Here is a 16016-nt window from a genome sequence, read left to right on the forward strand (position 1 = left end):
TCTTTTTTTTTTAAAAGGCATTTTAATTTTTAATGGTATGTTTCAAATACTGGCAACTTGAAAAAAATTACTAGAGACTCTCGAAGGATATAAACGGTGATTAATCGATGTGAGAAGTCGAAGCAAACCAAGTTTCAGCTTTTTTGTTTTATTTCGATGAATTTTTGTGAATTTTTCATTTTGAAATGGACCGAATTGAAAATCGTCAAAAATTAATAAAATGAAGTTTACTGTTTAAAATTTTTCTCAAAATGTATTTTTGGATATCTTGTCTATTTTTTCTTCACAAGGATTCAAGATTTCTTTTCCTGTTGATGTAGGTAGCTCTTGTATACACACTTGTTTTTTTTTAAGGATGTTGAAAATTAGACCAATTTACATACCTACTCAACGATATCGTGATGAAATGTAAAAAATTTTAAACTATGTTTGATATCTAGTTAAGTTCATACAGCTTGTATAAATTACAAGAGGACAATTTTTCCATGTTTTGAGATACGATTTTGCATTCTGAAAAATTCAAATTGAGTAACGTAACTTTTAATAAAGAGCTTGGCAGCAATTCTTCTACTCCCTTTTAAGCACTGAATTAATAAAATAAAATTGGCTTAAAAATGCGATTCAAATACTTTTTGGGGTGCTGAACATGCAGTTGGAATCAAATTTTGAGGTGCTAAAAAATTTCAGCTATTTCAATGAAAAATTGAGTGTTCTATAACAATGTAAATTTTTCAGCTTTTCAAAAATTGCATAAATTGAAAAATAAAATAGGTAATCGGTTACTATTCTGATAAAATACATTTTCAGGTTACATTTGAATTGACATCATTTTTAAGAGGCCCAATTTCGACGTATGTGAGGATAAATGGTACTTTTTGAAAGCTAAGAGTATTTTCAAAAAAATAAATCCTTTTTTGAAAAATTTAGGATATTTCTTTATTCTAGAATACTTACTAAATTCCTTCATTTAGGTATGTCGAAAATGTGATTAAACATGAGGTTTTATGAGATTCAAACTATTTTTTGATCGGTTTACACAATTTCGGTAAGTTTTTGAAAATTCAGAACTCCGCAGGAACCTCAGTTTTTTGTTTGGATGGGTCAAGTTTTTTTATGAGTTGAGCTGTATGAGTTGTTAGGTTTCCATATCCTGGTGAAAAATTGAGCTAAATCGATGCTTGAGTGACCAAGATGTTCCCTTATGACTGAGTCTTCGCTTTTATTCACATTCAACTCTTATAAGGCAAACTTTAAGCCCGTCAACTCCGAGTGAGCTTAAATTTGGCTCACTGAAAAAGCATGTCACCCCGACTTCAGAACCAAATTTTGAGTGGCGGAAGTTGATTTTTCGATTTTTGGCCAATTTTTGAAAATTGAGGATATAGCTAATTAGTAGGAACATTAATTTTCTACAAAAAGATTTAGTGAATGTGGAGATAAAAATCTAAATAAAATTGGTTTATATGCTGAAACCGACCTTTTAGAATCGATTTCCGCCATTTTCAAACCGATCCTGAGCGTCTAGCGAAAGTTGACTTTTCTCCATATTCCTTCAGTAGGTGTTGTAAATGAGCTTGGTTGGTTGGATGAAGTTTCATCCTGTTATGAGTTGGATATTTTGAATCGATTAAGGCTGATAAATCGCGAATCCAAAATGATGGATTGAAAAATGAATTTTTCATGAGCTCAAAATCTCAAATTTAAAAAAAAGCTCTTGATGGTCTCAAAGATGGTCGCAATTTATAAATTGGGGAGGGGGGCGATTTCAGTATAAACCAAATTTAGGATTATCAAAAATTCACTAAAAATCGTAAAATCAACTTCGGCAGCTATTAAAAGTTTTGTTCTGAGCTTTGAGGTCTAACCAAATTTTGCGTCCAATCAGAGTGTTGCAAAGGTGCCCTTGTATAAGGAAAAGAACATAAATTTGATCATAGGTACCTACCTACTCGATTATTTCATTACTGATTGAAATGTTATTTTGTTAATATTTTTTGAAGGATTTGAAATTAATATACGTGAGAAAGTATTGGATTAAATTCAAAGCAATGTATAAATGATGTTATTCTAACAAATTAGAAAGCATTTATTTTATTTTTAAAACAATACCATAAAACAATAAAGAACATCGATATGCTTTATATACAAATGTCTTTGGACTACATAAACATACGAGACTACGAGTACATACCGATACGAGTACCTATTACTTTTTTGGCGAAGGTGATGTTGGCAAAGGTGATGTTGATCGACTCGTCGTCGCGTTTTGCTGCACTAATTCTTCTACCGGATTGGGCTGCCTACTGAACACGAACATTATAGGCAAAGACACTGCGAAAAAACATTAAAATGAAAAATGAATGCACTTCATTGAAAGCTCGAGCCTTTTATTAGAAATTATTTGCACGTGGTTTGGATTCCCCAACCAACACTATTTAAAACCGGTTGCTACAATTACAAATACATTCTTCCTTAGTAAATGACATTTATTACTTGCTCTGATATTGTGAAAATAGTTTTTAAAATGGTCCAAATGGGAATGTGGTTTTTTTTTCATTCGGGTATACCTACGAGTATATTTTATAAACATTGGTCAGTAGATGACTAATTTCGATTCGTTTCACCGATATATAATCTTCATCGGTATAGGTATAGAGAACAGGAAACAGAATGATTATGTATTGGTATAGGTACTTGGTACTCGTTTGTGACAACATCGATCGATATCTTTATTTTATTGTTAATTTTTTTCTCAACATGTTGTCTTCTAGAATAAAATAGGCTCCGAGTTGAATTGAATAGAACAGCGAAAATTGTCTGATTTTTGCGTCCTTGGACGCGGATCAAGGGTAATTTTCGTATTTCGATAGAATACCGATACCTATATAAAATCATATTGCGCAGGTAGAGGTGTTCACTGTTCACCGTTGTTCTAATTTAGGCATTGTTCATTAATAAAAAAATGAAAAAAACACAATTTTCGTTTTAAAAATATGTGCCCAGAATTTATATAGGTATACTCACGTAAATTCACGCATCCTATCGCCCAAAAACCAGCTTTACATGATAAATCCGTGATTATGGGTAGAATTTGATTACCCAAAATGACTCCAATTCTTCCAAATACCATCACCATGCTTATGGTGATACCTCTAAAAATGTAATGTACAAATTTATTATTCAAAAAAATAAATAAATAAATGAATTGAAAGAAAACTTCTCTTTAAAGCGAAAAGCTCTGTTTTTATGGTAAAAATTAACCTCATTGTAGTAGGTGTTCTGGAAATCATCAAACCAATGACTATAGTTAGCGAATTCTGCATGCAAATCGAATAAATACATATTATTACCAAACCATAAACAGATACCGAAAATGGAAACAAAAAAATAGCAAAAGCGCTGATAACATGAGCTAATACTGCAACAGAAAAAAAATCCGAAACATCAAATAAAAATAGGTATCAAAAAAATTGCGATTATAAAATGAAAACTATTCACTCACCGAATGTAGTAACTTTGCCTACAACATTAACAATTTTCTTAAACGGAAAAAATGAAAGAAATACGCAAAGACCGACGATAATTGAACCGAGAAAAATCCTCTGATCTAGTTCCACCTAACAATACAATATTTTGCTTTGAGAATGGTTAGGTACTTCGCAAATAATAAGTTCAATTTGAAAAGCTAGAAAAACTATTTTTACATGTTTATGTGCACATTTCACTTTCGACTTAAATATTTGTTGAGTTTCAAATAATGTGCAAAATGGTGTTTTTTCTGCTGTGGCTGAAGGTGCCGTTGAATTGGCTTCAGTTTGACCGAATCCCAAGGCTAATGAAAATAATATAGGTATATAAGGCCTGATAGCGTTGAACCTACGAAATTAAGTTTAAAAAAAATTTCGCTGTATTTTCATTTTTACCTATGTATAAAATTGATAAAAATTTTGATAATTACGCTCCCATTGTAATAACTTGCGCAGCAAACGCCATCAGAGCTGGGATAATGTAAGGATATTTAAATAGAGGCTTAATTTGCCTGATGCTTTTTGAAAAACTTCCTTGTTGAGGTTGTTTTTTCATTTCTTCTATGATTTCTTTATCTTCTTGTAAACTTATATCTGCTACCTGTAATGAATAGAAAATGAGATGATTCGTAGTATGTCATGAATTCTACGCCATAAAGTATAGGAATACCTTCTTACTGTATAAGTATCCGGTGCATTTCCGGTGTTTTCTACGTAGATTTCTTTCAGTATCCTTATAGATTCTTCGTTTCGATTATTTAACAGTAAGAATTTCGGTGTTTCGTCGATACAAAAAAGACTTATGAAAAATCCTAATAGAGGAGGTACCGATGATATGATGAGAAATATTTTCCAAGACCCAAAAAAAATCCAGTCTTCTACTACGACCCATTTGAATTTCAATGGTATTAAAAAATAAGCCAATACTGCAAAAAAAAAACAATCATAATGGGGTAATTGTTCCAGTTCAATATTTGAAATAAAAATACATATGCGTATTTTATTACGAACATGGTTGTAGGAAATATCCCGCAGCTGCAGTTGCTCCACTCAACATTGTTATCGAATCTTTATTTTTTGGATCAGTGAATTCGCTCAAATAAACATAATAGGTTAAATGAACTCCAGCTGTCCTATAAAAATGTGTATAATTACTAATTAGGCCATTGTCAGTGATACGTAAGTATGAAAAAAAAAAATGAATTGTAATAATAACATGAGGAAGTGACCAGATTTTATTTAATTTGTATGCCTTTGCTCAAAGTTATATATCCTTACTAGCAGGAAAATGTTTGTGTTGGGCAAAGCTAAATCGAAATAATAGCATGCAAAAATACCTCACAAGCTAAAAATTCAGGTACTGACGTGCTTTTTTTGATTTTTGATGAATTTTTGAAAATCAAATTTGGGTCAAAAATGCAAAAAATCGTAATTTTACCAAACTAACCTACAAAGCTGAATGTGGTATGTGCCTTATTTCGGACCTCTCGAATCCATTGAAAACGCTTCAGAACGGTTTTGAGCGGTTCTAGAGCTTTTCGTACATTTTTTAAAGTTTAAATCCCCGCAAAATTTTACCATTGAAAAGTTGAAATTCACTTCAATAGTGGGTAAAACAAACTAAAATTTTATTTTGACCATTTTAAAGAAATTCTTCCAGAACGGTGACTCAAAAATCCTCCAGAGACTCCTGGGTGACTCAAATCTGTCCTCACCTAGTTTGGGAGGCCAAAAGTAGGATGCAAATTCAATTCAAACATCAGCTCTTCACTTCAATTGGATCAGATTTTAATGGACTTCTTATTCTTACTAAGCCAAATAGAATTTTCAAATTTTTTCCAAAATTAAAAAAAATGAAATTTAGTCCTTGAAATTTTGCATTACATTATGATGAGACTGAGTTACAATTCCAAATTTTTCATGTATCATCCCCAAAAAAATTGTCGAAAATTATTTTTGGGTTCTCACAACTTTTCTAGCTGTAATTTTTCAAGTTGTCACTTTCATCAAAGTTGAAATTATTAAAAAGAACTGATGAAAAATTATTCTTAATGATCTTGTCAGAATGAGAACCACCCCTCTCCCCTCCGAGAAAAACTCATTTCAAATTTTGGTGTTTTTTCAAAACTGTAAAAAGGTCAATAACGCTCGCATTTTTAAAAATCCTTAATTCCAGTGATCGATTGCGGGGGGGGGGGTTGCGTAGGTGGCAAATTTTGTTTTGCTGGGGGTATCAAAGTGTTGTTAATAAATCCTCTCCTAACTCGTACGCCTCAAAATAAGCATAATTATCATCTTTTTTTTACCACAACTGATTTTTTAACCTCTGGAATTGATTGATGGTGATTTAAAACTCTTCTTAAGCTTCCAACAAATTTTTTCAGTTTTTTAGTTTTAGAAAAACTGTTACAAAAAAAAAACAAACATAGGCACCTATCTGGTAATAATTTTGTAACAATAAATGCATCAAGGTGAACATCTAATTTAATTTCTCTCTTGCTTTATTCAACCTCCTAATTTTGGAAACACAAAAACTGTGCAACTCTTATGGCATCCGTGCAGGCGTGTTTGCCTAACTTCTAGACCACTGGAACAAAGTTACATTTATTTAAAAAAATTAACTTTTCGACACTAAGTAATTCAGGAACGTACGGGACTCAGCACATTTTATTTATAAAATTTTAATAATTGAAGCATGATCATCTCAAGATCAGAGAAAAAAGTTGCAAAATTTAGACTTTTCAATTTTCTATTTTCCTATTCCTAGGTATGTACTTATTGTAGATAATTCTTGTGCAATGTAGGGCTAAAAATTGAGATAAAAACCAAACCTACTAACCAACTGAAAATTTTTCCTTTTAATTTAGACTTGAGTAAAAGTTTAAATATTTGTTGAAAAGGAAAAAAATAAAATAATCGTTAAAAGTTAATCAAAAATTCATTATTCTTTTAATTTTGCTAGTTTCATTTGTTCAAATTTACCAACTCGGCAGAGCAGAAATTTGATGAGATTTCTAAATGTAATCTACACACCTTTAGATTCCAGCTTCAGGGACTCTTTTGAACAATTATTTTATTCCAGCTACTGTATGAGGCAGGAGATTACGAGTGAAATAACTCGTATGTGTTTAGAAAATTAGGTTTCTATACTTACGCGCATCCTGATAGAAATTTACATCCAAATAAGAACCAATAATTAATTGAGAAACCGCTTAAAAGTTCAAAAATACCGGAAATGCCACAGGTCAATACTAATGTTTTTCTACGTCCTATAATATCCGATACCGCTCCCCATATCGCACCACTTGGAACCATACCTAGAAATTACGAAAGTATTTGGAATAGGTACATCGAGTACACATTCTCCTTTAATAAATACCCGTTTCTTTGAATATGACACATTTTGAAAAATATTATCTTACCAAGATAAATAGCACTGTATATTAATCCTTGCTTGTATTTTGAAATTTCAAACTCGCATACAGCTGCTGGCATTACATAAGACATCGACGAAACACCAAAAACAAAAGTTAAAGCGGTCGGAAGCAGTAATAAAAATAGTCTCATTTGATAACGTCCATATCCACCTGAAAAATCCACATTTTGAAGAAGAATCTAGTGATTTAAAAAAAAAACACTAGACTTGCTTACCGCTTATTGTGATAGCCTGTTCGTAATCCATAGGCCAAGATCCAAAGGTACCTAAGTATATTCTGAAATCCAACACGAAGTAGGTACTTGTATTTTCAAAGTGATTTCGATTCCTTGTCAGGATACCGTTTGCGATTGCTCGAATTCGTCAGAGATGCACCATATGAGTTCTTTTTCACTTTCCAGAAATTTTCACTAATAATTATCACATTTAACTCATTTTTTATTGAACAGAACAACATACTATGTTTGAAAACTTACGATTAAAATATTTCAATTCGAAATAAGAAAAAAATTGTGAAAATATCTCAGCACATAACGCAACTGCTATTATAATTTTATTGGTATTATGTTTCGCGACCACGTATAATTGATTGAGAATAAACAATAGAAATATTTATAGATTTATTTACCAAATATTTGTTAAATTACACATTCATTTTCTCACACATAAGTATGCATGCACCTACTCGTGTAAAAAAATAACTCATTTATTCATTTGTGAAATGAACTATACATACATATATAAATTAACACACCTAATATTTCCATAATAATTTGCTACCCGATTTCTTAAAAAAATTTTAGGACCTAACAAGAGAACTACCTGAACCGGCAGAAACGAAAATGAACGAATCAAAGCTAGATCGAAAGGGGACCACCTCAGGACCCCAAATCCAAAATTTCAAGTGCTAAAGTTGATTTCTCGATATTTGGTGAATTTTTGAAAATTGAAAAATCCGAAAAATTATCAATTGATACCAAAAATAGAAAATATTGATGAAAAATGGAATTTTCTCGGGAAGTGGTTCAGATGGCGTCCCCAACTCATTTACGACTATCGAAATTTGTAAAACCTCAATTCCAATCATTCTGGAGCCTCCAGCGACTTTTTATCATTTCTCCAGAAACTTGAAATTGCTGTGGAACGGCTAAAAATCAACTTTAGCACAAATAACTTCATTTGGGGACTATGTGGGTCGCCTTTAACCATTTTTTGCGGTTGTCGCGAAAATCGGCGTTTGCCGAGGAATGTTTAACATTTTCAAATATTGTCATTTTTTCCAATGGCCAAAAATACACATCTGAACCGGCAGACGCCGATTTTCGCGACAACCGCAAAAAATGGTTAAAGGCAACCCACATAGTCCCCAAATAAAGTTATTTGTGCTAAAGTTGATTTTTAGCCGTTCCACAGCAATTTCAAGTTTCTGGAGAAATTATAAAAAATCGCTGGAAGTTCCAGAATGGTCGAAATGGAGGTTTTACCTATTCAGAACGTCGAAAATAGGTCAGAGCTCGATTTTGGATAGGTAGCATCGCAAAAGATGGAATTTTTAACATTTTCAAATTTTGTCATTTTGTCCAGTGGCCAAAAATACACATCTGAACCGGCAGACTCCGATTTTCACGACAACCGCAAAAAATTACTTAATTGATAATTTTTCGGATTTTTCAATTTTCAAAAATTCACCAAAAATCGAGAAATCAACTTTAGCACTTGAAATTTTGGATTTGGGGTCCTGAGGTGGTCCCCTTTCGATCTAGCTTTGATTCGTTCATTTTCGTTTCTGCCGGTTCAGGTAGTTCCCTTGTAAGGGCTGTGTACCTAGAATCGGTGAAGGAGGGGATGTGGCAAGAAGGAGGTTTCAAAATCAAAAGAAAACTATTGAAAAATTTGCTAATTGTTTTGCAGGTGGATGGATAAACTGTCGATTTACTTGTAGTAGTAATTTTTGAAAAAAAAATTCTTTTTAGGTAAAATTGATTAAACATTTTTTGTGGAGACTTTTCGACTAAAGTTGGTGTATTTTTGGGCTACATGTTGAATAATGAGTATTTTGAATCGAAGATAACATAAATTTAATGTTGTTTCAAATACGTGGGTAGGTACTCATGTATGCATTCAAAAATTAGCGCACTTTGCACTTTTCTCTTCTACTTTTTATATCACACTTAGGCAATAAATTAATTAATTATAACGAGAAATTTGCTATTTTATAATTTACTTACAAAAAATTATAACAATATATTAAAGTACACACAACATATCTACGCCAGTATTCGGCATTCAATTCGTAAAAAATTCCATGTATTATTAAAAGAGACGCCCGCAGCAAATAGTACCTACTTTTTCAACAAAAAATGAACCAGCATAAAAATTGAGTATTAAAACACTTATGAAACAAAAAAGATCAGTACATTTTTCTCAGTTTTCTACTGTTTCTCGAAATACGAGCATTAAAAATTTCTAATTTCTAATCGTATCCTTAATCCATGTTCGTATTATTTAGGTGCTAGGCTCCATTAGGTAACGTAATGCTTCGGCTTCCTCTGATAATCTTCTTTCATTCTCTTCGTAAGGATTTGGTTGTCTCGCAAAAACAATCATCAGTGGAATAATAGCTACAAAAATCAAAATTTTCATAAATGTCAGATTTCAAAGTGTATTGCAGTGCTCGAGAAGCTGAATGATTCCCGCAGTTCTACATTTTTCATAATTTTATCATCTGTGATTGTTCGTTAATTTTCACTTACCCACGTGAAGTAATGTGACAATCCAAAAACTCGAAATACACGAAAAGTTCGTTCCTATTGGTAGAATTTGGCTTCCTAGCACTACACCGAATTCTCCAAAAACCATAATCAAACCTACTGAAACTCCTCTGTAATGTTAACAATCAATTATCAAGTATTTATTTCGAACAAATCATTCATCAAAATTGGAAAAATTCTTTCGAAAGTGTACCTCATAAAAGGCGGAACCCTGTTTACTATCAAACTGATACTTATTGTTACACAGTTCTGCATGCATACGAAAAAAATACTCATTAGGATGAGTACATAAGCCCAAGAACTGAACGGGAAAATGATCATGCAAATGGCACTAGTCAGATGTCCGATCACTGAACAAAAAATTAGTATTTGAATTAAAAATTGGATTTGAATAAGTGTGATTTGATTCATCTAATATATAAGCGAAGACCATTAAATTCTGTAGGTACAGAATTACAAAGAAGATTGAAAAATATATATTAGGTAATTTAGTTTTGAAATACAAAAATAGGTAATTCAATTTGTCATTTTCAACAATGTGCCATTAAATTTTTTTTCATTTTTTTTTTTCAAGATGACATCCAAAAACATATTCCTTTGTTTTAGTCCGGCATATGACAATGGGAGTAATTGCACCCACCCGGCCGATCTTCCGGGACAACTTTTTTCTTGAAGGGGACATCCTAAGTAACATTTTAAAGCAAACTTGCCAAAAAAAAGTTGGCCTTACTTACAAAGTGGCGGCTATTTTGATTGACAGGTCAGCCGAAATCGCAGATTTTGCGTTTCAACATAGGACTTGCACGAACTTTTTCATACTTTACAAAGGTAGATCGAAAGTTCATGCAAAAATTTACCACCTGTCAAAATTTCAAGTGCTGAAGTGCGTTTTTCGATTTTTGGTGAATTTTTAAAAATCGAATTTGGACCAAAAATGAGGGAAAAAATCAAAATTTTACCAAATTGACCAAGAAAGCTGAAATTTGAGATATACCCTATTTTCGACATGCCAAATCGATTGGAAACGGTTTCAACCCGTTTTGAGCAGTTCTGGAGCCTCCAGCAGATTTTTGAAACTCAAAATTCCCACAAAATTCCATCAAATTGGAGTTGTAAAGCTGAAATCTATTCTAAAAACTAATTTCAGTACCCTACGAAGTACTGCAGGTGAATTTCAAGTCATTTTAGAGCCTCCAGCGACCTTTTGAAAATTACTGGAGCCTCCAGCAGATTTTTGAAACTCGAAATTCCCGCAAAATATCATTAAATGGAGTTGGAAAGCCGAAATTCATTCTTCAAACTGATTTCAATACGCTACGATGTTGACTGCTGGTGAATTTCAAGTCGTTTTGGATCCTCCAGCGACTTTTTGAAAATTCCTGAAGCCTCCAGCAGATGTTTTGAAACTTTAAATTTCTCCAAAATTTCATCAAACTGAGATGGAGAGTCGAAATTCATTCTGCAAACTAATTTCAATACGCTACGAAGTACTGCAGGTGAATTTCAAGTCATTTTAGAGCCTCCAGCGACTTTTTTGAAAATTACTGGAGCCTCCAGCAGATTTTTGAAACTTGAAATTCCTGCAACAATAATGTATCAAATGGAGTTGGCAAGCTGAACTTTACTTCGCAAGCTAGATGGTGGTTTCAAATGGTTCTGAAGCTTCCAGCTACTTTTAGAAAATTTCAATTTTCCAAAAAAACGCCATACAAACTTTCAAAAAGTTGCTGGAGGCTCCAAAACGACTTGAAATCCACCAGCAGTCAACTTCGTAGCGTATTGAAATTAGTTTGCAGAATGAATTTCGGACATTCCAATCCCATTTAATGATATTTTTTGGGAATTTCGAGTTTTAAAAATCTACTGGAGGCTCCAGTAATTTTCAAAAAAGTCGCTGGAGGCTCTAAAATGACTTGAAATCCACCAGCAGTCAACTTCGTAGCGTATTGAAATTAGTTTGCAGAATGAATTTCGGACATTCCAATCCCATTTAATGATATTTTTTGGGAATTTCGAGTTTTAAAAATCTACTGGAGGCTCCAGTAATTTTCAAAAAAGTCGCTGGAGGCTCTAAAATGACTTGAAATTCACCTGCAGTACTTCGTAGTGTATTGAGATTAGTTTTTAGAATAAATTTCAGCTTTACAACTCCAATTTGATGGAATTTTGTGGGAATTTCGAGTTTCAAAAATCTTCTGGAGGCTCTAAAATGACTTGAAATTCACCTGCAGTACTTCGTAGGGTACTGAAATTAGTTTTTAGAATAGATTTCAGCTTTACAACTCCAATTTGATGGAATTTTGTGGGAATTTCGAGTTTCAAAAATCTGCTGGAGGCTCCAGAACTGCTCAAAACGGGTTGAAACCGTTTCCAATCGATTTGGCATGTCGAAAATAGGGTATATCTCAAATTTCAGCTTTCTTGGTCAATTTGGTAAAATTTTGAATTTTTCCCTCATTTTTGGTCCAAATTCGATTTTCAAAAATTCACCAAAAATCGAAAAATGCACTTCAGCACTTGAAATTTTGACAGGTGGTAAATTTTTGCATGAACTTTCGATCTACCTTTGTAAAGTATGAAAAAGTTCGTGCAAGTCCTATGTTGAAACGCAAAATCTGCGATTTCGGCTGACCTGTCAATCAAAATAGCCGCCACTTTGTAAGTAAGGCCAACTTTTTTTTTGGCAAGTTTGCTTTAAAATGTTACTTAGGATGTCCCCTTCAAGAAAAAAGTTGTCCCGGAAGATCGGCGGGGGGGGGGGTGTGCAATTACTCCTATTGTCATATGCCGGCCTATTTTGAAAATTTTCTCAAGAAGGAGAAGAATAAATTACTCGTTTACTTGTTTTTGTTATTTTTCTACGGTTTTTTCGTCCACCATTTTTTTTTTAAATTTGTGGTTTTGAGTACCTATATTTTGAATAATTTGAAGTGTGTATACACCCCTATATTTATAGGCTTACCGAATAACACCATTTTATTGAACCGTTCAATGAGAAGTTTTGTTCCAAATAAAGACATGAACACAGTAAATCCAACTATCACGGCGCCTAAATAAACTTCATCGTTTATTTTCATCTGAAAATAGAAACGTAACATTTTATCAAAATATTTCCTTCACAAATTACAATTGGGTAATGGTAATCTATGCAACTCATACTCGTACCTTGGTACAATGAACAGATTTCAAGAATATTTCTTGAGTTTTGAACAGCTCACAGAATGGTTTAGCATGAGCATCACTCAAGGTAACATTATCAAACTGACCAGCGCCGACCGACACAGTGAATAAAAGTGTATGATACAATTTGATCGCGCTGAATCTATAATGATAAGGACAAAAATAACAATTCGTTTGAATTATTTTTGAAATATCACGAGCAGTTTTTTTGTTTCTATTTTAATTGAAATAATAACTCTTTACGCTGCCATTGTGATTCCTTGAAAAATATAAGCTATCGTTACTGGTAACACATAAGGATCTTGAAGAAGCGGTTTTAATCGAGTCGATGCTCTTCTTATAGTTCCTGTTTCCCTTTTTGGACCCATCAACTTACGTACCTGAAAAAAAGATGAAAATTTATTAAAGAAATTCATTTTTTTTAATACACTACGTAGTTCAATTAGCTACTCACTGGAAATGTTTCTGGAGCTTTTCCTGTATTTGTAGAGTAGATTTTTCGCAATATTTTCAGACTTTTCTCTGAATTGCCTTCTTCTAGTAAAAAAGCTGGCGATTCTTCGAGTAACAAAAGAGTGCTCAGAAGTCCCAAAAAAGGAAAAATGGAACAACATAATATGAATAATCTCCACGAATTTATATTAACCATGTGAAAAATATCGAACTTTACATGGCGTGGAATAATTAACAACGCCATTACTGTAATAAAATGTAAATTATCATCAATATTTCCTAAATGTCGATGAATTCGAAAATAACGTTAGCTTCGTTATAGTACTGATCACATAACGTTGTTTTTGCATAAAACTGTACAGTCATCGAATATGAGTTTTAAAAGGTACTCACGAGGTTGTATGAAAAATGCTAATGCAATTGAACTTCCGGTTCGTATTATCATTGTATCTTTCTGGGTTATATCTACAAATTCACTCGCATACGTGTAGCACGTCGTTAAAAATCCACATGTGCTGTACATCGAAAAAAAAGATAAATGAATAAAAAATAAGCTATTGAAATTTTATCGAAAAATATTCCAAGTAGGTAACTTACGTTAATCCAGATAGAACTTTACAAATGAATAAAAACCAAAATTGCAACGAAAAAGACGACAAAACTTCAAAAATAGTCGTCCAAGCGAGTACAAAAAGCAAAGTTCTTCTTCTACCAATTGTATCTGAGATTACTCCCCATATAAATCCACCAATAACCATACCTGTGCTCGAAACATTTAAAATAATTAATTAATTTGTTTTTAAGAATAGGTACATGTTGAAAAGATTAATGATTGTACTGATCTTATGCATTTACCTATATAAATTGCACACAAAAGCAACCCTTGGTGATATTTTGAAACACTAAATTCACAAATGAACGCTGGCAAAGCGTATATTATTGTGTTAACACTCAGCACTGATGATAAACTAATCGGCAGCATTTTAATTAATAACTTTCGTTGGTATTTTCCAAAACCTCCTAAAAATTATTCCAAGTTCACGTTAATTGATCCGAGAATTGTATTGAGACAAAATTACCTGTTAATGATATCGCCGTCGCATACTCAATTTCTTTTTCAGGTTTAATTTGAAGTGCTTGGGTACTTGTGGATGGCGTAATAGTTGTAGAATCTGAAACTTTTTTTAAAGCGAGGTAAACGAGGAATGCTCTTAACGTGGTTTAAAATATAATGAATGTACCTGCTTTGGCCATTTTAATTAATTAAATATGTAGGTATTTAATATAAAAATCCACGAAACATATATTTCAATAATTTATCACATACAACTTTTATAAAATAATTTAATTTCAATGAAATATATTTTTAGATTCCAAGTTATGATAGCCAACAATTGTTTGCAAATCAGTTTATGGTTGGTTGGTAGATAAACAATACTTTTGGCTACTTCTTTATTATTTATTTTTTTTTTAATTTTTTCTTTTGGTGAAACAAAAGTAGAATTCCTGTAGTAATTTGAACTAATTTCTTCGCCTTTAAAGTTTAAACCATTTTAAAAAGTGATGAAATTGAAAAATTGAAGTTAAAATTGATAATTACGTCACGTGCTTTACCTTGCAGGAGAATGAAAACTGCTCAATGAATTCAAAAATATTTGGTTGTTTCACTCTGAAATTCTCTAGTTTTATGCGATTGTGTTTTACCTTTTTACGTGACACGGACTTTGGATATACTTTTTGAACACAAAAAATGATATCCTTTTATTTCTTTAAATACAAATTTTCAAAAGCTTTGCCTTTCTATCGCTTGCGCCAAATTGTGATTTTTTTCCTGAATTATTTGTACCACTATTTGGAAAATACATTTTATTTACTTACACTTTTAAAAATGTCAATGGTAGAGAAATTTACGATCTGAAATGTTATCCTATTTTTATTTTAGAATGTTTGCCTTTACTTCGCTTAAGCAATTTTTCTTCTTTTTTTAGACGTTGGAATTCGTCGGTACCTACTTGAAAACTATTGTTCAAAATTTTGAAAATGTTCAAGCCAGAAAAATCCACTTCTCGCGTCATGTTAATTTTTTCAACACTTCTTGGTTTCGTTTTACTCGAGCTGATTTCAATTCTAATGCAGTGTTCGAATTTTCAAAAATTTTCAAGGATAAAAAAATTGACTTGAGAAATTTCAGAAAATATAACCAAATTATGTACCTACCGAATGAAAAATGAAAATATTCTGAACGAAAAGTTAGTTTTTAAAAATGGTTCTTCATTCACAAGAATCACTTTAAACATTTTTAAGCCCTTTTTCAAAAAAAAAAACAATTGTTTTAGGTATTTAGATGGGACTAAAATTCGTCGGTTTTATTTTGAAAGAGGGTTATTTAGAACGATTGAAAGATGTTCCAAAAATTACGCATCCCCGACAAATTTTTTTGAAATCAAGAGCTGTAATGTACCTAGACCTACTACTGTAGAAAACGAAGGAAGCACTGAAATGCGAAATAATATTGCATGCCAAAATAATTGCATAACTTTTTAAAATAGGAGTAATTGACTCGAACCTATACCGATGCCGTTTTCTATTTTGAATTTTATTTAGATTTTTTTCAATTTAAAATTTTATTTTATTTTTATTTTTTTAAAA

At 32.2% G+C, this 16016-nt stretch overlaps 3 protein-coding genes and 1 long non-coding RNA gene across 4 annotated transcripts in view; 1 reads left to right on the plus strand and 3 right to left on the minus strand.

The window, feature by feature from the left end:
- The window catches only part of sei (seizure), a 182205-nt gene that overhangs the window by 3320 nt on the left and 162869 nt on the right, over positions 1-16016 (plus strand). The window lies entirely within an intron of this gene.
- Positions 2054-7494, minus strand: LOC135835917 (synaptic vesicle glycoprotein 2B-like). Its single transcript, XM_065350421.1, has 11 exons — positions 7179-7494; positions 6950-7114; positions 6682-6844; positions 4539-4660; positions 4206-4453; positions 3959-4128; positions 3705-3876; positions 3503-3617; positions 3262-3418; positions 3025-3152; positions 2054-2331 (listed from the first exon to the last, which is right to left on the minus strand). Exons 1-11 carry the CDS (start codon positions 7207-7209, stop codon positions 2207-2209), a joined length of 1596 nt encoding a protein of 531 aa, XP_065206493.1. The 5' UTR covers positions 7210-7494; the 3' UTR covers positions 2054-2206.
- LOC135833777 (uncharacterized) lies at positions 9168-9834 on the minus strand. Its single transcript, XR_010556546.1, has 2 exons — positions 9717-9834; positions 9168-9584 (listed from the first exon to the last, which is right to left on the minus strand). It is a non-coding gene; the product is annotated as an uncharacterized LOC135833777 (long non-coding RNA).
- On the minus strand, positions 9867-14621 carry LOC135834081 (uncharacterized). Its single transcript, XM_065347918.1, has 7 exons — positions 14609-14621; positions 14223-14387; positions 13369-13613; positions 13158-13294; positions 12900-13056; positions 12697-12811; positions 9867-10084 (listed from the first exon to the last, which is right to left on the minus strand). The coding sequence occupies exons 1-7, from the start codon at positions 14619-14621 to the stop codon at positions 9867-9869; spliced, it is 1050 nt and encodes a 349-aa protein (XP_065203990.1).

This window comes from Planococcus citri, chromosome 2 (genome assembly GCF_950023065.1).
Source record: "Planococcus citri chromosome 2, ihPlaCitr1.1, whole genome shotgun sequence".
In the NCBI taxonomy this organism is placed as follows: Eukaryota; Metazoa; Arthropoda; class Insecta; order Hemiptera; family Pseudococcidae; genus Planococcus; species Planococcus citri.